This window comes from Biomphalaria glabrata, chromosome 10 (assembly GCF_947242115.1).
Source record: "Biomphalaria glabrata chromosome 10, xgBioGlab47.1, whole genome shotgun sequence".
Lineage (NCBI taxonomy): Eukaryota > Metazoa > Mollusca > Gastropoda > Planorbidae > Biomphalaria > Biomphalaria glabrata.
Window position 1 is genome coordinate 37,303,632 of NC_074720.1, and position 22,448 is coordinate 37,326,079.

At 37.2% G+C, this 22,448-nt stretch overlaps 1 protein-coding gene across 1 annotated transcript in view; it reads left to right on the forward strand.

Annotated features, from left to right (window-relative positions):
- LOC106060921 (atrial natriuretic peptide receptor 1-like) overlaps positions 1 to 22,448 on the forward strand; it is a 46,171-nt gene that overhangs the window by 13,332 nt on the left and 10,391 nt on the right. The window contains exons 6-18 of the mRNA XM_056044001.1: positions 1,395 to 1,699; positions 2,637 to 2,772; positions 2,948 to 3,039; positions 4,859 to 5,006; positions 6,221 to 6,305; positions 8,531 to 8,642; positions 10,655 to 10,726; positions 13,215 to 13,292; positions 14,523 to 14,699; positions 16,044 to 16,218; positions 16,675 to 16,827; positions 19,038 to 19,206; positions 20,291 to 20,437. Coding sequence (XP_055899976.1) covers positions 1,395 to 1,699; positions 2,637 to 2,772; positions 2,948 to 3,039; positions 4,859 to 5,006; positions 6,221 to 6,305; positions 8,531 to 8,642; positions 10,655 to 10,726; positions 13,215 to 13,292; positions 14,523 to 14,699; positions 16,044 to 16,218; positions 16,675 to 16,827; positions 19,038 to 19,206; positions 20,291 to 20,437 — 1,849 coding nt within the window. The remainder of the gene's footprint in view (positions 1 to 1,394; positions 1,700 to 2,636; positions 2,773 to 2,947; positions 3,040 to 4,858; positions 5,007 to 6,220; positions 6,306 to 8,530; positions 8,643 to 10,654; positions 10,727 to 13,214; positions 13,293 to 14,522; positions 14,700 to 16,043; positions 16,219 to 16,674; positions 16,828 to 19,037; positions 19,207 to 20,290; positions 20,438 to 22,448) is intronic.

Consider the following 22,448-nt stretch of genomic DNA (forward strand, 5'->3'; position numbering starts at 1 on the left):
CTGACACATTAATCTATACACATGGGATGATTGGACGTAATTATGTTCATTTGCTGTTTTTTAAATGAACGTCTGGAATGTATCCTTTCTTATAAATTACAGACGTTCCTGGAAAACAAGATAACTGCATCCTTCGTATCATCTCTGATTTATGAAACTACTTTGTTGCCCATTTGTTATTAAACACGTTTTTAGTTGCGCCACAGAACGAACCTCAAATGTTTCCTTCTTATTGAAAATTGTACACCAGATACACCCAAGACGTTATATCAACTCACTCTGTCTGGTAAAAAGTTTCTACACGTTATTTCTCCCACACCCAATCTCGGACCAAGCTGAAATTTTGCACAATTATTTCTTTTAGGGCCCACCTGACAACACAAAAAATCAATTAAAAAAATTAACATATTAGTTAATTAACTATTGGTAATTAATTATTTTGTTTGATATCTGGAACAAGGGAAAGAAGCTTTACTTGAGTGATGGTACAGGCTGAGTTAGTCCCCTTTAAGGTCGCCGCTCTAAATTGTAATGAACTTTATATAACTATACAATCTTCTCTAGTCAAAGTTACCTCACTTGCAGAGTGGTTAGACGTGAGAAACTAGTTTTAATTCAGACCGTTCCCCCCCCCCCTTTATTTTTTTGTAAATGCTTTTAAAAATCAATTTTGGTAAAATCCAACGGGATATCCCTTTCTCCCCCCCCCCTCCATTTTCCCAACTGGTCAGGATAAGGGATAGGATCATAGCGTATTGAGAAAGCTAATAGCATGAAATAGCACTAAACAAAAACAATTGGTAAAACTATTATTAATCGCACAGATTTATTGGTCTATATCTATTGCAAATATAATGACATGACTGATCCAAACGAATGGATATAATTACATTTCGTCATGTACGCTTTCTTTTTGTTTTAACTCTTTCTCTCCGTTATTATTTGTCCACGTTTCCAAGAAATTCTTCATTTAGCACATGACTATCTCACTCCCCTGTTATGATTAAGCTTTAATAGCTTTGTCGTTTGTTATCAGAAAATGTTGTATTTGGAATAGAAGTAAAGGAAAATGCATGCTTTTTTTTTATATAACACAAAGTTAAGTTTATACAATTAAACATTAATTTAATTTAATGAGGTCAAATCGTCGATTAGGAGTGAATAAGTTAAAAGTATTTTTTTGTTTTTTTCTTGTTAGTTATTCGACTTCCATGAAAATGTACAGCTCCTTAGAGCAACCACAAACACATCTATTTCTTTACTGGCAGTGCAGTAAAAATTAACCTATCATCTTTCTAGTCATGTTAACAATCTCATAAGCAATCCTGCGAATAGCCAACTAGTCAGATGTTCTCTTTAAGAGATTGTCTGATTCTTTTGTTACTCCATTCTAGTCATCATCTTTGCGCTCCACGGTAACCTGCTGAGAGAGTTCATGCTGAAGGCCTACGACCTCGGCTACGCCCAAAGCGGGGACTTTGTTTTCATGAACGTGGAGCTCTTCCCGTTTCCCAGCGGCTACTGGGGCAACAACCACTGGGCAAGGAACGACTCGCTGGACCCCATCGCAAAGAAAGCGTACGAGTCACTGCTGCGCGTCTCGTTGTATTTTCCCATCATCCCGGAATGGTGGAACTTTACCCAACGCTGTAAAGAAATGTCGCAGAGAGACTGGAATTTTACTTACGGAACTGAAGAGGTAAGCACATAGGCTATCCTTTTCTCTCTTTCCTAGTCCCTCTTTTCCTCTCCTCCGCTTTTTTTATTTCACCCCCTTCTCTCATACAGGGCTGGCCTTAGACCACTGCAACCTGTGCGGTCACTGTGGGCCCCGCACTTTCATAGCCTCTCTCTAATTCTATGTGTAAATTATTAAATTGAACCATTGTAACTTTTATATGATATCAGGGTTTCCGCGGCCTCCTGATTTTCTAGAGCCTCCTGGAAAACTCCCGTAATCGCAAAATATACGAAAAAGTCTTGGAAATCTCCTAAATTATTGAAATCTCCTGAAAAATATACATAAATTGTCATTTCGGAGTGCTAATCTTACGCATTGTCAGCTTTCATTTAATAAATTTTTTTTGCAAAGACAAAAGTATTTTCTAATACAAAATCTTAATTTTGACATTGTGCTTATTCCTAACCAGACTAGGCCCCGCGCAATCTGTTTCGCATAGAGCCCCTCAATAGTTAGGGCCGGCCCTGCTCTCATCTCATTCTTTTTCTCTCTATTTTTTGGAATTTCTACTTAGAGAACTGAAGAGGTAGGTGTTGTGACACGGTAACTAGGTGTGGTTAACAGTGACACACGGTCAAGTGTTGGGTATCGGAGAGTTAGGGGACTTGCGGGAAGTGACGAGTGTGTTAAAAAATATGCAGAAGGAAGTCATCTAGTGGAGTTGGTTATTTGTAGATAATGTTAGCCTTGTAAATATGTTATGTTTGAATGCTTCACAACAAAAAGCAGTTTATACTTAAAAGGACTTATTTCTTCTTATCCCCTTCTTTGTTTCTTTCACTCTTTCATTCCTCTTCTCACTGTCTTCTTCGTATCTAACCCTGTCACTAATTCACTCACACACTCCCTCACTTAATCAATTAATCAGTCAATTAATCATATATCTGTACTCTAGGTGAATTATTTCGTTGGAGCATTCCATGACGCTGTCATCCGACTTGGGTCAGCGATCAATGCAACTTTGGCCAATGGTTCGGACCTGAGCGATGGCCGCGCTGTGACAAGGAGAATGTGGAACTATATTTCTCATGGTAGGTTTGCAAAGCCGTTGCCAAAGATACAATAACACCACTTTATGAAAAACAAAAAAGAATCATACGTGTATATCTAAAACATTGGTTTTGAACATTTTTTTTAATTTGTTGTGAAATGCGAAAATTGTATTTAAAAAATATGTTAGAGATTTTATTTGGTGAACATTTTTAGATATCACCGGAGACGTCATCATTGACTACAAAGGCGACAGAAACAGCAGCTTCGCACTGAAAGATTTGAACCCTGTCACTGGAGAGTTTGAGGTAGCTGGGGCAGAGTCTTTTTTTTAAAGTTTATATCAACTCACTCTGTCTGTCTGTCTGTCTGTCTGGTAAAAAGTTTGTACATGTTGTTCTTCCACACCCATTCTCAGATGATCAGATCAATTTGAAACTTTACCCAATTATTTCTTGTACTAACATTCGCCAATAAACTATTGAAATTCAATGATATGTCACCACCGTTCATATACCTTCATTATACTTCTATATACAACTTTTGTTTATATACATATATAAATGTATCATGGGCGAAGCCAGGGGGTGAACCCGCCCCCCCCCCCCGAAATGAAATCCAATTTAGTGACTTATTTTTTGCTTTTGTTATTTTAAGTGACATTTTAATACTAAACCATCACTTGCCCAACCACAGCCAAGGGGGTTCTGTGTTTAGTCATCTATTTTTTTTTATTTTTTTTTTTGCAGTTAAATTCCCCTCTTCTATAAAACAAAACACAAAAAAATGCAAACGACAATCCCCAAATTCCAAAAGCACAGCTAAGGAAGATTTGGATTTTAACCCCCCACCCCTTTTTTTTTCAGCGGGGTTTGATGCTAAAAAAATACCTCTTCAATATAAAAAAATAAAAAAAAAGCAAATTACACACTAAATTTCTTTGAGCGTAGCCAAGCCGATGGGGGGTTTTGAGTTTAAACCCTCTCCTCCAGATGGCTTTTTTAAAAGTTTAAAACCCCTCCAGATGGTTTTGAGTTTAAAATCCCCCCACAGAGAGTTTTGAGGTTGAAAACCTCTTTCTTCAATATTATTCTAAAGCGAACTACAGTCACCAAATTCTATGAGCGTAGCTAAATGGGGTTTTGAATTTAAACAAAAACAACTCCAGAGATTTTTTAGTTTAACCCCCCCCCCTAGATGATTTTGACGATAAAACTTCCCTTTTCGATATAAAATCTAAAGCAAACTACAGTTACCTAATTCCAACAGTGTAGTCAATATAGGTTACACATTTCTACCAGTGGCTGGGCTCCGTTAATAAAGTCTTGTGAATAGTCATCTGCCTAAATTGAAAAACACTAAATGTGGCTCAACAAAGATGGCTATGGCAGATTCTAGGAGTCAGTCATAGAGATCGGGTCTAAATCAAGGAAATCCTAAGTCGAAATGGGAGTCGACCCCTTAGTAAGGTTGTGACAGAGCATCGCATGAGGTTTTCGGGACATGTTCTCCGACAAAATGAATTACACATAATAAGAGTTGCGATGACATCATAGTACAACTTAGCGCCACGCTTTCATGAAGGTCCTAAGAACAGGTGGGAAGAGGCTTCAGACATTGCCAGTGACAGATTTTTGTGGAAACAGCTTGGCGCACAATGCGCAGATCGGCGCGGGAGGATCTAAGTCAGTAAAAAAAGCACATTGGGTATTTGAAACAAAACTTTTTAATAGCAGGATATTCACTGTAGATACCTCAGAATATGCATTTTGTTGGCTTTCAATACCAGAACTAGTGCTTGGCGGCGGGGTGGGGAGTCTCCAATTTTTCCACTAACTCCAGGTAGAACCTATTCTAGGGCACAATAAACGTCTTCCGAAAGAATGAAGGGTCAGAGTGTAATAAAGATTAACTATGTACACACACACATCCATACAAATGTATATATTTTGCGGGGGAGGGAGGAGAAAAATCCCCCCAACTCTTCCCGAAAAAAAAATCCTGGCTCCACCAGAAAGAAATTAAAATGCCACTACTACACTGCCACTGCTAGTCAGAGTCGTAAAAGTTCACTCCGAGTCTACCAAAAATGCCTGGGAACATTAATCCAGTTTTACATTCTCACAGATTGTCGCCTATTTCCTGGGTGACCGCCCGAACGGACTCACGCTGGTCCCAAACAAAAGCATCCACTGGCCTGGGGGACGCACGTCACCTCCACCCAACGTGCCCTTTTGTGGGTACCAGAATGAGAACCCTAAGTGCCAGCCCCCAGGTGAGTACAGATTTAAATATAGTAAATTAAGACTTAACTCTTTCTCTCCGTAATTATTTACCACATTCTGGTGGAATCAACGTTGGTATCGTCAGTTAGGAGAGAAAGAGTTATATTAAAAGTTATAGACATACACTCAATGGAGTATTAATACATTAGTGTTCAGTCTATTTATTGTATGCTTTGTTCCTTTTGTCATTTCGAAACATTGTTGTTTTATTTTCAACTAAACATTACGAACTACATCTGGGGATTCGTTTTCTGATCTATTCCCGTTGGAGATTTTCATATATAAAAGTTGATCTTACTTAGTAATGTTATCATGGTATCTTGTCTGTAATTTGATTTTTAATATCTGAGTTGTATTTTTTTAATGTAATACCGTAAGACAGAAAAAGAGGATAAAGCGATTTGGAGAAATGTGAGTCGGGGAGATATAATAAATATCTATCTATATTTAATAGACATGTGAATAAAACGTAAGAATAGGAAATACAAAACTTGGAGAGATTTTGGAATAACTTAAAAATCCAAATCTAACACTGGGAACAGATGTTGAGACGTCGGCCTTAATTTTTTTTGTACGAAAAAGCCCAAAATGATAAACGAAAAATTGAAAAATGATAAATAATTCATAGTTCCTTCAAGTCTCCAAAATATTGCAGCTATGTTGTATTTGGGTTTTAAAACGGAAAATCATATATTTTTTTCTTGTTTTTTTTTTTGGGTGAAGAGCGCACTTCCTGATTCTATAACCATTGTGTTTTCCACTACCGTAATAGATAGCATGAAAAATAAGCCAATGAAAATCATCTCTTGACCAGTCTATGAATATTTATGTCTATGTCAACAAACTGAACAATGTCAAGGTCTTTATCTGAAAAGGTCATCGTTGCGAACTTGATAATAAATACTACTTTGTGCTACGAGCGAAAAAAGCTTAGAAACTTAATTCCGCTATTCCTAAAAGTGCTCGAACTTTAGTATATGCATTTTAATTTACTTAGTTTATCAAAGTATCTATGTAAGGCCTTCATTCAGGTTGGTGATGTTCTGGAAGCTCTATAACAATCTTTTTTTTTTTTCTTTGAAGATCTAATATATAAGCCCTGCCTCAAACACTCACTTATGACTAATTCTCCCACTTCTATTTTAGGTATAGACTTTTGTGTTGATTATCTCAATTCCTAGTCATCTTATTTTATTATTTACAGAGCATCTGCCAACGTATATGGTTGTCATCATAGCTGCTTTTGCTGTTATAGTGCTTTCACTTATCGTGGGATTCTTGGTTTACAGGTACACGAAGGCTTAATATAGTGTGACGCTTGCCAGATTGGCCTGCTAAAATATCACTAAAAAAACTTCAGATGCTTCTAGCAACAGGCGACACATTTAGATACTTGACTCTTATGCTAGTTTAGAACTTCAGCCCATCAGAAATCAATCTTCAAATATAACGTTTCCTATTTTTCCTTGGCACAATATGCTAAAGAGCTCACAGCTCAGCAACAAAAAGCTGGCTAGAAGAAGTATAACTATTTCAAATTTGAGGTTTTTTTTTCATAGTAAGGGAAATAATGTAAACAAGGGACAAAACTGATTTTTTTATATTGAGAAGTCTTCGTGAACATCATATTACATTGTTATACAGGGGAAGTAACCTCAGAGATTCAGTTACCTACGAAATGTCGCAAAGAGTGTGGGTCCGACATTAACAAAATGGATTCAAGCTAATGCATGGCGTAGACCGCGTAGTGGTGTATTAAATATAAATATATATATATATATATATATATATATATATATATATATATATATATATATATATATATATATATATATATAGTTTTTGTCTCTTTCTGTGTTAGGAGCTACTGAACTATTTGCACAATAAATCTGTGGCTGTACGTACACGCTTAAAATTATATGCCTCGAGTCTATTTACATTCAAACACCTAGGTACACATAAATGTCTACAAACTCCAAGGGTCCTCGAAAAACGGACATTCAAAAACTTGGAATCTACAGTGGCAGCGTCTAGCCAACGTACCACGCTACTACATCACTATTGTACTCTATCAGCCAACGTACCCAACTACTAGACCACTATTGTACTCTATCAGAACGAAAGACTTCTCCGTTCCTCCCCTACTCTGAACACGCCTATGTACTCTAAATAATTTCTCATGCGCCTTAAATTTTGTTTTGTCCTCTTCTGATTCCCACTTTTCGTTCAGTGACATCCCTTTGTCAACACAGTGTAATCGATGCGCGCAATGTTTATGGGAATCTCCGTAACTGTACCCAGAAAAACTCTTTTATATCATGAATAATACATGCAGTGGCGCGGAGTTTGCCATTACATTAAGTGAACTTACGGAACCTCAAACGGGGATAGCGAGTACTATCGACCCTTTAAAAAATGTGTCGTACTGGGCGAGTACAGTGGTGTAGCTAGGGTGAATGGGTGGGTCGAAATGTGAAAATCCCCCCCCCCCCGGGCAACTCTTGAATATTAAGTCAATGCCATGCTGAGGCGTAGCTAGGGTGGGGGGGGGGAGAATTTGAAAACTCCCCCGGCCCCCACTTAAGGGGACCCCCAAATGAGTGTTTTTAACATTAAATATTAAATATTACGCAAAATGCAGGGCATCCCAAAGAGGTCAATCCTTCCGGGCCCCAAAATGATGGCGAATTTTTGGCTGAGCCAATGTATTCATGTTGTCATGTAAATTAGTGACCATCTTGCATGTATTCCACACGTTAGACATATATTTATTAAGTACATTATCTCATGTTATGATATCGAATGTCAAAATGCAACAGCCCCTAAAGAAGCCAACCTCCCCCGGGTCTCCGAATCCTTGGCTCCGACACTGGGCTTGTACGTCTACTGTTTTATTTCTTCATTTTGTCAGTGGCGTAAAACTAATGTGTCAAGTGTACACAACTATGAAGTATCCAAATATTAAACATGGGGATACGCGCTCCACAATGGTGGACTGGTTTCATGTTCTCGGAAAAAATGTCTTCTTCTTCGTAGTTACTTTACTTTATCCTCTGGCTTTAACCATGAAGATGTCGCGGTGTATATGCACAGAGGGTGTGTTGCAAGGTGTGAGACATGATAAAGAGGAAGCTTTAAGTCGGGTGGGTGTACATTCATTGATCTTCTTTAACTCTCATTCAGCCATTCAGACAAAAGCAATGCCGGAGTTTAGTAAGTGGAAGCCCTGAATAGGATTATTGTTCAGGTCTTTACCGTCTTTAAGCATCGATAGAATTGTACTTATAATAATAAGTCTTAAAAATTATGTCATATTTGAGAATAAAAAAAATTAATTCCACATTAATTTATTTTTCCTTTTTTTTTAACATGCATAGTTTGTTGAAAATTACAAATTAAATTGATATATTTAATTTCATTTAAATGATATATTGAATGGATGTAGGCCTACATAACGTAGCACTGAAGAGAACATTGACTTTAATCTATATATTTTTATTTACTTCTCTGACAGGAGAATAGAGGCTGAAAGGGAGTTAAACAGCACTGCTTGGAGAGTAAACTACTGTGACATTAAATTTCGTCAGGCAATTACACAAAGTGCTAAATTTAGCTTATACTCTTTGGTACGTTTAGAAGCTTTTGCAATATTTCTATAAAATGTTTCAGCAACCCCTTTAGAAGCGTGATTATTTGGCATTCATTTTGTCCACTAATCACGAATGTGCACAGGAAGACTAGAACAGCTATTCGATATATATTGTCCAGAGATGAAAGCTGAGCCAATCAAGAAACCCATCTTGTTCATTGCACTAGCGAGATGGTTTGTTTTTGGACCAAAACATCGGTTATTTACTGCTGGACAGTCGAGGATATAGATTAGAGATATCTAAACATTGTAGTATTTCAACCTTTTTACACCGGTGAATCGATCATCAATAGTGCATTTAAAAATCGCGTGAATCTAATGGTACGAAAAAAAATAACAAAGTACTGGGTAACGGATGAAGTGACTGTGTGTTATAGATTGTGTTGTTAGTTGTTGAGAGTAACAAAAAAACTAAAACAAATTTATTCCACTTATATTATTCATGGCAAACCAGTAACACAGACTAAAAACGCAAAATACCTAGGTGTTATAATAAATGAAAAACTGTCATAGAATCCACATATTGATGAAACTATAAAAAAATCAAACAAAGCATTAGGATTTATTAAAAGAAATTTCTATAAATCAAATAAGAACATAAAACTAAAATGTTATTTAACCTTGGTTAGGCCAATAATAGAATATGCACCCTCCGTTTGGGACCCTTCGACTCAAGAAAACATTAAGAAACTGGAACAGACACAAAATAGAGCAGTGAGATTCATAACAAACGAATATTCACATTTAACTAGTGTAACACCTCTAGTAAAATCACTAAATATAGAAAGCCTCCAGGACAGAAGACTCAAAAGTAAAGTAGCAATTATACATAAAACTCTGAACCATAATCTTCAAATACAAAAACAAAATTTAATAAAATACTCTGAAAGACACAAAGATAAAGGCACATTCCTCATCCCATATGCTAGGACAAATTTGTACAAATACTCCTTCTTCCCTAGTGCTATTAGAGCATGGAATGGGTTGCCTGAGCTAGCCAGGAAAACCAGTGACTTGGCAGAATATAGGTCATTGGTTAATATGCATGACTAAATGCATGACGCGTAGGACGTAATGATCTTCTTTTTTGAAGTAACGTCTGTATTATATAAGATAAGATAAGTGTATGGGTGTTTGTAGTGGAGGAATAGATTCCGATGTAACCAGTGCAAGATTAACGTTTAGGCTAAATAAACTATAGCTCAGGGTCCCTAATTTCTAGGGGGCTCCAAAATATTGTTGGAGTCAGTTGTGTTTTGAAGAATAATGATTTTAGGTTTAAGATTCTTTCATTATGTATATCCTGAAGACGAGGTGACTGAGTGGTTAAGTGCTTGGCTTGGAAACGGAGTGGTCCCTGGTTCGAATGCTGGTGAAGACTGGGGTTTTCACCCTGTATCGAGACAAGACTCAGCCTAAGGGGTGCGATAGTATTCCCATTGCACGATGCGGGGTTGTAAAAGAGCTCCCACAACCTTGTCAACAATCTGGGCGCCGTTCCTCGAGGGTCCGTTTCATAAATGGCGCGTTCCCGCACGGTTAGCCTGGTATAGAACAGGAAAGTGGCAGTGGTTCACGGTATACACAACCTTCGACCTCGTCTCTAGTCCGTGAATCCAGAGTGACCGTGTCAATGACAATGACAGTGTCAATAAAGACAGTAAGGCCTTCATAGCGTATTGATAAAGCTTAAAGCATGAAGATAAACAAAAACAATTGGTACAGATATTTGTAATCGCAAATATTTATTATTGTTGGTCTAGGTCTAGATCTATTACAGATTTAATGGTATGTCTGATCCAAACTAATTGATACAACTACACTTAATATAAGCTTTGTTGTACTTTCTTTTTTAAGTTGTTTTTTTATTGTTTATATATATATATATATATATATATATATATATATATATATATATATATATATATATATATATATATATATATATATATATATATATATATATATATATTTATATATATTTTGCAGGCAACGAAAGAGAGTGACGCCCATTCACAAGACGCCACCAATCAAACATTCACTCTTGTCGGTGTTTATAATGTAAGTCACGTGAGAACTCTGGTATCTAATATCAGCCATGTATTTTATGGTCGAGTGGGCGATGTTAATGTTTCATACACTTTTGTTGTAGTATTAACTATAGTTTAGAGAACTTATCAGACTATTGGAGGGCGTGTTGAACAAAAATTAATAACTTTATCATTATGGAGATAGTGCTTTCCTAATGCCATCTCCTTCGACCAAAAGAAAATCTGCTGCCGAAGACAGACGCAGACGGCGAAAAAGAAAATCTTAATCGACCACCGGCGGTAGAATGGTTATGCTTGCCCTGGATGTGGCAAAATATGTACGTCACAGCAGGGGCTGCGTATCCTCGGGAAATATTGCATTCCTTATTAATCATCGGACTCGAAGACAAGCCTTATTAATATCATTTCCCTCACATTGTGATCATCTTATTAAAGATTTAACAAAGTAAAACGGGACGAATGAATTGAACCACAAAAATCAATTTAATAACTACTGTTTTTTTAGCGGTCCCCAAAAGGGGAGTAGCCGTTATAAGGTTTGTGAGGTCTGTCCATCCGTCCGTCCGTCCCATTTTAATCACACAAACTAAAAAAGATATTGAAAATCCGATATTATGATGTTTTGAAAGTTCTGATGCAACGGCTACTTTTTTGTTTTCTGAACGAACCGAATAATTTTTACGATTAAATGTGCAATCAATTTGTAAAAAGCATCATTTTTATAAATATTCACTTTTAAAAGTTTAAAAAACTAAACAGGGGAGCCCATATTAATAAGTGAGGTATTTTTTTGTATGCAAAAAGTTTATTTCATTTTAAATATGATGTATTTTCTGTTATACCAAGCAGCTAAAATTATGAAGAAAAATTACTTTCTTTTGTTTTAAAAGAAAAAGAATGCATTCATTATGTATACAAGTCAAATATATTTTAAAACAATATTTAATAAGCAGTTTTTAACGGTATAAAAGTGGATGCTATTCGAAAACGTAACAAAGGAAAAATCTCCTTCCTTGATGTTTTGAATTCAATAACATCCGTTAGGACAAGTTCACACTGAACCGTATCTTTACAACAATCTGCTCACTGAATAGATATGAATATTAACAATGAAGTAACAATAAAAACATTAATATGTTCGTTTCTAGTGGTAGTATGTCGTTAGTCGACCTCACAATACAGAAATATCGGCAACACTTTCAACACTATCACGTCTCTACTTTTTGTGTGGGTTGTGGTTCTTTAGAGTTGTTCAAAGCTTCTGATATTCATGCTGAAAAAAACAGAGGCCTTCCTTTTTACCTGCCTGGGTGGACCACTTCGGGGGCCGATTCTGAGTTTGTGTTTCCACACAAACTACCTTTGTAACCTTGTTTTTCCTTACTTGTATTTAGCAATTCAGTCTCATTTTCTTCCTTTCTTTTTTTTTTCTTCTTTCTCTCTCTCTCTCTCTCTCTCTCTCTCTCTAATATAGATTACGTCTAGATTCTAGATCTAGAAGTAGATCTGGATCTAGACAAGATCTTAAAAATTCTAAATCAGAAGTCTAGATCTAGAGCCTTGTTTCAGCCTAGTGTTAGATCTAGATGTCCATAATAATATCAATAAATAATGGCTAAAGTGTGCATTGACCGCTAGCCGATTTGATAACGATGGTATCATGGTATCAAAGTCACCATTTCGTTACCCGGTTGAACAAAACTATTAATTAAATATTTTCAATATCTTATTTTTTTTTAAGTTGTATAATAGAGGTATTGTCTTTTTAAAAATGTATTTTTTAAAATGTTTTTCATGTTAAAAAAAAGTATTATTTAAAATGTTTTTGTCTTGTCTTGTAAGGTACAATAAATAATTAGTTAGGCCAATAATAGAATATGCATCCTCCGTTTGGGACCCCTCAACTCAAGAAAACATTAAGAAACTGGAACAGACACAAAATAGAGCAGTGAGATTCATAACAAACGAATATTCACATTTGACTAGAGTAACACCTTTAGTAAAATCACTCAATTTAGAAAGCCTTCAGGACAGAAGACTCAAAAGTAAAGTAGCAATTATACATAAAACACTAAACAATAATCTTCAAATACAAAAACAAAATTAAATAAAATACTCAGAAAGACACAAAGATAAAGGCACATTCCTCGTCCCATATGCTAGGACAAATTTGTACAAATACTCCTTCTTCCCTAGTGCTATTAGAGCATGGAATGGGTTGCCTGAGCTAGCCAGGAAAACCAGTGACTTGGCAGAATTTAAGTCATTGGTTAATATGCATGACTAAATTCATGACGCGTAGGACGTTATCATCTTCTTTTTTGAAGTAACGTCTGTATTATATAAGGTAAGATAAGAAAGTTTCAATTTGATCCGAGAATGGAGAGAAATAACGTGTTCAACTATTTACCGGACAGACAGAGTGAGTTGATACACGCTTTCTAAAATGTTTATCACACTGTATATAAACAATACTTTCTCTGTTTGCTTACTGCCAGGGTGATATGGTAGCTGTGAAAAAACTGAAGATAGGTAAAATTGACGTCACAAGGCAAGTCCTTCTAGAATTAAAAACAGTAAGATTTGTTTTTTTTTTTTATGATTAGTTCGAAAAGATCATTTGTGGCTGTACAGTGGTATAGAGAATATAAAAATTATGTCCTATGAAAAATAAACCATCAATTAAGGACTCTCGAGATTTATTTGTGCAAAAAATGGCCTTTACGGCATTCCCGAAGTACTGTTCTAGTATAAGTGCTAGAGACCCCTCAAAGTATCACTAATAGTGAGGCTGATATATAAAGATTCTAACATTGTTTTTAGCTTTGAAAACTGGCATATTTCCTCCCTCAAAGATCAGTTCTTGACTGGCACATGAAGCTCTTTAATGAAATGAGATTTGTTCTTTAAAGTCTATCATATGAAGCTCTTTTCAAACTGGGGAATGCATGCCCATCCTTTAAAGAGTTCTTCATTCTTGTTCTTGCCCATCCGAAGGCCTTGAAGTCTAATTGCCCTAATACTGGCAAAGACACTACAAAAATAACGACACACATATTGAAGCAATTAAGCCCAAAATACTATTTGAGTTCCATGAAAAAGAAAAGACGGACTTGGATAGCACCGCGTCAAAGGCGGGATATGATTCGCGGGAAATAAGTCAGACACAATCAGCAGTGAAACTATTGAAACTCAATTTAGTGTCAAATGAACTTTTGATTTAGTTTTATTGTTGACTTGTATCATATCGACACTGTTAAGTAGAGTTCACATAAAGCTGATTTAATGTTCATTATCATGAAGTCTAAAGCATTTTTTTTTCAAAGAAACACGATGTCTCTGTATGCAGGGGGGGTGGATAGGTGGGACGACCCAGCATCTGCACTAGAGAGGAGCCCGCAAGGCAGAAATTATCTAGTTTGTTGATTTTTTCTATTCGAAATGTTTCTGAATGGGGGCGCGATGGCTGAGTGGCTAAGCGCTCGGCTTGCGAACCTAGGATTCTGAGTTTAAATCTCGGTGAAAACTGATCATTTGAATTTCGGGATTTTTAGCGCGCCCCTGAGTCCACGCAACTCTAATGGGTACCCGATTTTAGTTGGGGAAAGTAAAGGTGGGTAGTCAATGTGTTGGCCACATGACACCCTGCTCGTTAACCGTTGGCTATTGAGACAGATGACCTTAACATCTTCTGCCCCGTAGATCAGAGGCCTACACTCGCTCCGGGCCCCGCGTACTGCTAAAGCCGCCTCTGGCGTTCATGATTATCTGCACGAGTATGTCAGAGTTCTTGTTCTTGTCAACAGATACGTTCAATGCACCATGAGAACTTGGCCAGTTTTCTAGGCGCCTGCGTAGATCCAGGACATCTGTGTTTGCTGTACGAGTACTGTAAGAAGGGAAGTCTGCAGGATGTCTTGCTAAATGACTCCATTAAACTGGATTGGACGTTCAAAGTGTCTTTGCTGAAAGACGTGGCGAAAGTAAGTTGGTATACTAAAGTACTATTAGTCACTTACAACCGGATGTTATTTATAGGGGATATCATATCTACGATTATCACAATTATATTATTATTATTATGTTAGAAAAGAAAGAGCATCCATTCTCTGGCGCTGCCAGGGTCGAGTTTTGTTAAAGAGAAACAAAATTCATCGTAGTCTGTTTCCACCGAGGAATTTTCTGGTGATGTGGCAGGTCTGCAGTAGTACCGCCCTCTGACAGGCAACGAGAATGTTCCTAGGAATGCTAAGGGCCTTGAAGGTATCTGTGAGGTCGGTTGTTATTAACCCCTCAGTTGATATAACAATGGGGTATAGTGCTGTTTTAGATAACTTTCATGAACGCTTAATCTCCAAGCCTAGGTTCCCATATTTTCGTTGTTTTTCTATCTCAATTTTTCTTAAATTATGAGACAGTGGTACGACGATATCTATAATGGTAGCGGCTTTTTTCTTTTTTAACGATGAGAAGCAGATCAGGGCGATTAAAATCTACGGCTTTGTCGGTCAATATAGGCCTGTCCCAGTACAGCAAATGATCGGCAAATATTATTATTATTATGTCATAAACGAACGAGTAGTCATTCTCTGGCGCTGCCAGGGTCGAGTTTCGTTATTGTTATTATTATAAGGTTTGTCTTCTAGTCCGAAGATTGATGAAGAATGCAGTATTTCCCTTAGCAACTCAGCCCCAGCTGCGACATATACTTTGCCACATCCAGCGCTGGAAGGTGTTCGGTTTAGATTTTTGTTTTGGCATCTATGTCTGTGATTTAAGTGAATGCTAGGCATTAGACACCAATCTCAGCTCTCTAAGCGTAAACTCTTGCTGATAACATCAGTGTTTTATGTTTTATCCTTTTTTTTTTCATTTGGGGATGGAATTCATTAGTAGAAGACAGGGGCGGACTGGATGACAAAATCGGCTCGGGCACTTCTATACAATCCGGCCCAAAAACTGTATATAATATGATGGGCATCCAACTCTATGACTATCTGTCCTCAAAATCATTGTTAAGTATGATAATGTATCGATAACTGTACACATGCTTAATATCTTTATAAGAAATATAGGCCATATGTTACTTTTTAATCGCTAAACGTGTCGGCCCTAAAGGGATGGAGCCTACTAGTAGCACTGTCTACGGATGTAAGATATTACATTATTTCGGAAAATGTGTTCGATTAAATTAGTATTACACTGTAGAGTCTGTAAAAGATTTCTTTAAACATTTGCCCGAATGCCCATATAGCCAGTCCGCCTCTGGTAGAAGATATAAAAACTGCATGAGTTGGCCATTGAGTCTCACATACATTGACTTGCAGGGCATGACCTACATCCACCACTCAGAGCTCGGTTGCCATGGACGCTTGACTTCTTCGAACTGTGTGGTGGACGGCAAATTCAATGTCAAGATAACAGATTACGGACTTCCGAGTTTCAGAGCCATGGACAACAACTTCGCGGACAAAGAGGACGGGGCGCATTCAGAGTTACAAAGTCAGTGACGTGTCCATTGTACATAAAATTGCATTTGTATTTATACTAAAAATCCAAACATCGTAAGTTCATAATATATGTTAATATTATAGATATATGTTGATCATGTAAACTGATATTATATATTAGCTTAATAAGTTGATAATACATGTTGATATTTGTAATCCTAATTTATCAGCACCGAAATTTGTATTTAGTTTGTATTTAGCGGTTAGGATTTTGTACAAATGCTCTTTTTTCCTTGTGTTATTAGAGCATGGAATGGGTTGCCTAAGTCAGCCAGGAATTTAAATAATTGATTGACATGCGTGACTAGATTGGCCTAAGATCACGCGTAGGACGTAATCATCTTCTATTCTGAAGTAACGTCTGTATTTTATAAGATAAGATATTACTTGTACAACATTTCTTCTGGTATCTTGTATATAGTCATTGTATTTGTTTGTTTGTTTTCAGAGTTAATGTGGGTGGCACCAGAGAATATTCGACAACTAAAATGCATGGGCGGATCCAAGAAAGGGGATGTCTACAGTTTTGGCATTATCATGGATGAAGTGATGACCAGATCTGTTCCGTATGACTCACACAGGGCATTTCTTGAGGTCAATGGTGAGTGCAGTGAAAGACTTGCCCAGCCCTGTTTGTTGAGTCGATCATCAACATAATAATAATTTTATTTATAAAGCGCTGTTAAACAAAATGTAGGCTCAAGGCGCTGTAATAACATTACAAACACAAACACGACAGCTAAAAAGACAATTAATCTAAAAAAGTTTTAAACAGATTGGTCTTAATGTTCTTCTTAAATGTGGCGTAGCATGTTGTCTGTCTGAGATCAATGGTGAGTGAGTTCCAAACCTTTGGTCCGTGCACAGAAAAAGTCCGCAGACCGTAGCTTTTGAGGGAGAAACGTGGCACCACTAAAAGCGTTGAGTCCATTGAGCGCAGGGCTCTCTGGGGGACATATGGAGTAATCAGTTCGCTAAGGTACAAGGGCATCTCATTGTTATATATACACTGATGACAAAGTGTGGCGACCTTGTAATCGATTCTCGCTTTCACGGGAAGCCAATAGAGCGTGCGCGAGAGCGTAGTAGCAGACTCTCATATTGTTTTTCTAAGTACTATTCGTGTGGTATTGTTCTGAATACGTTGCAGCTTGGCTATTTTGTCATCAGGTATACCTGCTAGCTCGGCGTTACAGTAGTCAAGGAGGAGAGTATGAATGCCACAGCGAGCGTTTTTGTTGACTCCGTTGTTAAATATGGTCGGATCTAGCCTAATCTGGGCAGCTTGCAGAGCTGACTTATGTGTGGGTCGAAAGATAGTGTTGAGTCGAAAAAAAACTCCAAGATTCCGCACTACATGGACATAAGGAACCTGGCAGTTCGTGATAAAAAGAGAATCTGTGTTTTCGAAATTTGAGACGTTGTTTCGAGTGCCAATCTTAATTATTTCCATTTCTGTCTTGTCTTCGTTCATCTTGAGTTTATTCTCAACCATCCATTCGCTCACCCTTGCAACGGTTCCACTGATGCGACACTTCTGAGGGTACTGAAAAATCGTAGTCAAATTGTATGTCTCTGTTCTTGTCTGTCTTCGCAAAATTGAATTTTCTAACCTATTCCTTATATAGCTCATTTTTTTTTTAAATTTAGTTGTCAACATTGAATTTCAATGTAGCGTCTTTGACTTGTTTATTTTCTCGTGAAAATCTCCAATTGGGGTTTGGTTTGGGCGTACGTTGAGAAGAGCAAAAGAAAATATTGCGAAACAGGCTCTGAACTAGAAACCATTGGGGGATGAGAAAAGCTGAGAAACTAAACTAAATTCCTACACCAAGTAACAAAGATGGCAGGATGGACATAGACCCGAGGGGAATTGTGAAGTCTAATGGCGAAGAATTGTTGCGGCCCTATGCTTACTGGGAGACAAAAGGATTAAGTGTTATACCTGCCTTCATTAGTTCTCACGTCTGCCAACTGTAAGGTCAAGGACAGTTCATTCATCAAATGTTGTTTTCTAATTGTTTCCTATGGCCTTCATTTCCCCACCTTTGAACTTTATAGCAATGTTCTTGCAAGTCATGAGTGTTACAGACGACTTGAGGTTCAAAAAACCACAGCACCTTAGAACTGATGGTTGTAGGTTGGTAGAACTAATGGTTGTAGGCTGACAGACTCTAACCGAAATCATTGGCCCAATAAGAAATACAAAGCCGCTTTTTTTTTTTTTTTTTTTGCAGACGTGGATCGTCCGACAAGAACAGAAAAAAAGCGCGGGAAGACATGGCGATGATGATGATGAACATCGTTTGTAGCTACTAAAGTTTCCGATGAAACTCTTTCCGTGACTAAAAATGTTACAATGCTCATTATTGACAAAACGTTTGAGCAACTTCAAAGTTTTAAGAGCTACACAAAATTACGTTTTCTGAAGCGGCAGTGTTTTGAAAGGAGCTCCTCGTGCAATATATCATCTGCATTATCAAACTGCTTTTGAATGTGGGCTTGAGAGGCTCAAATCTTTTGAATGTGGGCTTGAGAGGCTCAAATCTTTTGAATGTGGGCTTGAGAGCTCAAATCTTTTGAATGTTGGCGTGAGAGGCTCAAATCTTTTGAATGTAGGCTTTAGAAGCTCAAATCTTTTGAATGTAGGCTTGAGAGGCTCAAATCTTTTAAATGTGGGCTTGAGAGGCTCAAATCTTTTGAATGTAGGCTTGAGAGGCTCAAATCTTTTGTTCGGTTGTGCCTAATATATGTGTCACCTTACTACCATGTACTATACAGATATAATAACCCGTTTGCTGCTATCCACAGAAATTATCCAAAAAGTCTGCAGCAACATGACCCCACCCTTCAGGCCGGAACTACTTGACTTTGATGCCAGTGAAGATTATATCTCCCTGATGGAGAAGTGCTGGGCACAGGATCCGGAAGTCAGGCCGACATTTGAGAACATAGTTAAGATCATCAATACTTTCAGTGGGTAAGACTTGTTTGTTTCTGACTACAGCAGCTACTTCATAATATAAGTATGTCCATTTACAGTGATACAGTAAAGCCATTTGAGAACACACACACGCGCGCACACAGACACACACACAAAACACGTGCAAACAAACACACACACGCACGCTCACACACACGCGCGCGCGCCTTGCATTATAAAGTTATTTTTTTTTAAAAGTATGATTACTCTTGTGAAAATTCCGGAAAATAACATATGGGGGATGAGGAGGGGGTGGGTCTATGACTAGGTCTTAAGTTCATTCATCTCTAAATAGCTACCTACCTAGCCTCATCTTTGGCAATTTAAAGCCCCTGTTGATTGTTAGCATTGAACATGTGAATTTAACAGGATCTTCAATATCGATCGCTAGGTCACATAGTTGTATTAAAGCCTACATTGTATTAGACTAAATAATCTAGTTGGACTTGTGTGTAAAAGACCACACAAAAACTGCAATACCAAATAACTAAATAGACACATAGACAACACGCTTACAACGTATAATTATTAGCTTAGATAAGGCCTATATCTTATCTTATAAAATACAGACGTAACTTAAAAAAAAGAAGATTACAATCTACACGTGTCCCTAGGTCAATCTAATCATGCATGTTAACGACTACCAAGTCATTGGTTTTCCTGACTGACTCAGGCAACCCATTCCAAGCTTAAATAGCACTAGGGAAGAAGGAGCATTTGTACAAATTAATTTACTTATGTAATCGTGTAAAACATTATAAACATCTATACAATTTGCAATTAAGTCGATTCCGGCTTATCGGGCCACTTCTGAGTTTGATCATTTTGAGCCTAATAACCGGATCGTAATATTACACGTTTTCTATTTACAATAATGTTTCGATACATTAGGATTCGATCAATTTAAACGGCTGGTCCCATTAAGCTGTGATCTGATTAACAGGATTGGACTAATTTAAAATCTTGACTTCTAGAAATTGTGACTACAGTAATTCTACGTGTGAACTAATTTACTCTTGGTCTAGTCAAGGGAAAGCACTCTATCAGCCTTAAAACTATCAGATGCTTTTTTTCAAACCAGGGGTAAGGATGTCGCTTTGGTTGATCGTCTACTGACCAGGCTTGAGGAGTACACCAGTAACTTGGAGGATCTAGTCCAGGAGCGGACCCAGCAGTTGGCGCAAGAGAAGAAAAAATCTGAGCTCCTTTTAGATGAGATATTGCCAAGGTAAGTGGGGCACAGGCTTTTTATGAAATGTTGCCCAAGTAAGTGAGGCAAAAGCGTTTTAGGAGATGTTGCCCAAGTAAGTGGGGCACAGGCTTTTTATGAGAAATGTTGCCCAAGTAAGTGAGGCAAAAGCGTTTTAGGAGATGTTGCCCATGTGAGACACATGGGTTATAATAGATGTGGCTCGTGTGAGGCACATCATCATGGTTTATATGAAAAGTTAACTACATAAGGCACATGGGTAATATGAGATGATGCCCACGTGAGGCACATGGGTAATATGAAATGATGCCCACGTGAGGCACATGGGTAATATGAAATGATGCCCACGTGAGGCACATGGGTAATATGAAATGATGCCCACGTGAGGCACATGGGTAATATGAAATGATGCCCACGTGAGCCACATGGGTAATATGAAATGATGCTCACGTTAGACACATGTTTTATATCAGATGTTTACCATTTATTTCATTTAAGTGAGGCACAAGCAAGGACTAGGAAAAGGGAGGGATGACATGTGTAGAAAGTAGCCATTGTTTTAAGAGTCTTGTTTTGTTTGTAAAATGTTTTTGTTTGTAAAATGTTTGACATGTTTCGGATGTTCCTTCAGAGTTGAAGATAATTAACTTCCTAGTCCAAACCTCCCGCAGGACGATGGGGGATGGGCGCGGGCAGGATTTGAACCCAGGACAATTGATAAATCCTAACAACAGTCCAGCGCGCAAACCGCACGACCAGGCGTAAGGAAATATTGTTAGAAGCTAAATATACAATATTAATATAAAATACAATAAATATTAATACCACCTCAACATCCCTAATAATAGGCAGCATTTACAGACCACCAAATTCTAGATTAGAATACATGCAGGAACTATGTAATCAGATTACTACACTTAAAGAGACAAATAAAAATGCAGTTTTTTGGATTATGGGTGATTTCAACCTACCTGATATAAATTGGAAAACACTAACCATAGATAAACACCAAAACCTTAAGGACATAAATGAGCTTTTCATAGAAACTTTACACAACCTAAGTTTAGATCAAATCATTAAAAAGCCAACTAGATTAAACAACACATTAGATCTCTTCTTAACCAACAGACCTGGATTAATAGTTGATTATGATATTATCCCTGGTCTATCAGACCATGAGATCATAAAAATACACAGTCAGATAAAAGCAGTAGCCAATACAAAACCCAAAAGAAAAATCTTACTCTGGAATAAATGTAACCTAACACAACTACACCAAACTGCATTAAACTTTCAACAAACATTCTTATTAGAAAAAGACATTAACCAACCAGTCGATGACCTCTGGAATTTCATTAAAAACCATCTTAAAAGCATTATAGAAAATCATATACCAACTAAATACACATCAAACATAATAAATAAATGCTGGTTTAATAATAGACTAAAGAAGCTTTGTAAACAGAAGGAAAACCTATATTGAAAATTTAAAGAAACTAATGCAGAAAGAGTTTACAAAAAGTATATAAAAATTAAACACTTAACCCAAAAAGTAAGCAGACAGCTGCAGAGTGAATACATAAACAATGTAATATCTAAAGATAACAACAAAAACCTATGGTCATACATTAAGTCTAAGAAAATGGAAACAACAGGCGTAGCGCCATTAAAAGATGAACATAACATAATACATAATGATAATGAAACTAAAGCAAACATTCTAAACAAATACTTTGCATCAGCATTCTCAGCCCCAGGAGACAAAGACATATTACTGAATTTGAACCAAGTAGACAACATAGAAGATATAGTAGTACAAGAAAATGGAATTCAAAAACTATTAGCCAACACCAAACCAAATAAAGCTTCTGGACCTGATGGTATTCCAGCTAGATTACTCAAAGAACTAAGTAATGAGCTAGCCCCAGTGTTAAAAATACTCTTTCAGGCTTCACTTAACCAGGGCAGAGCACCAAAGGACTGGAAAGAAGCTAATGTCACCCCCCTATTTAAAAAAGGAGAAAAATCT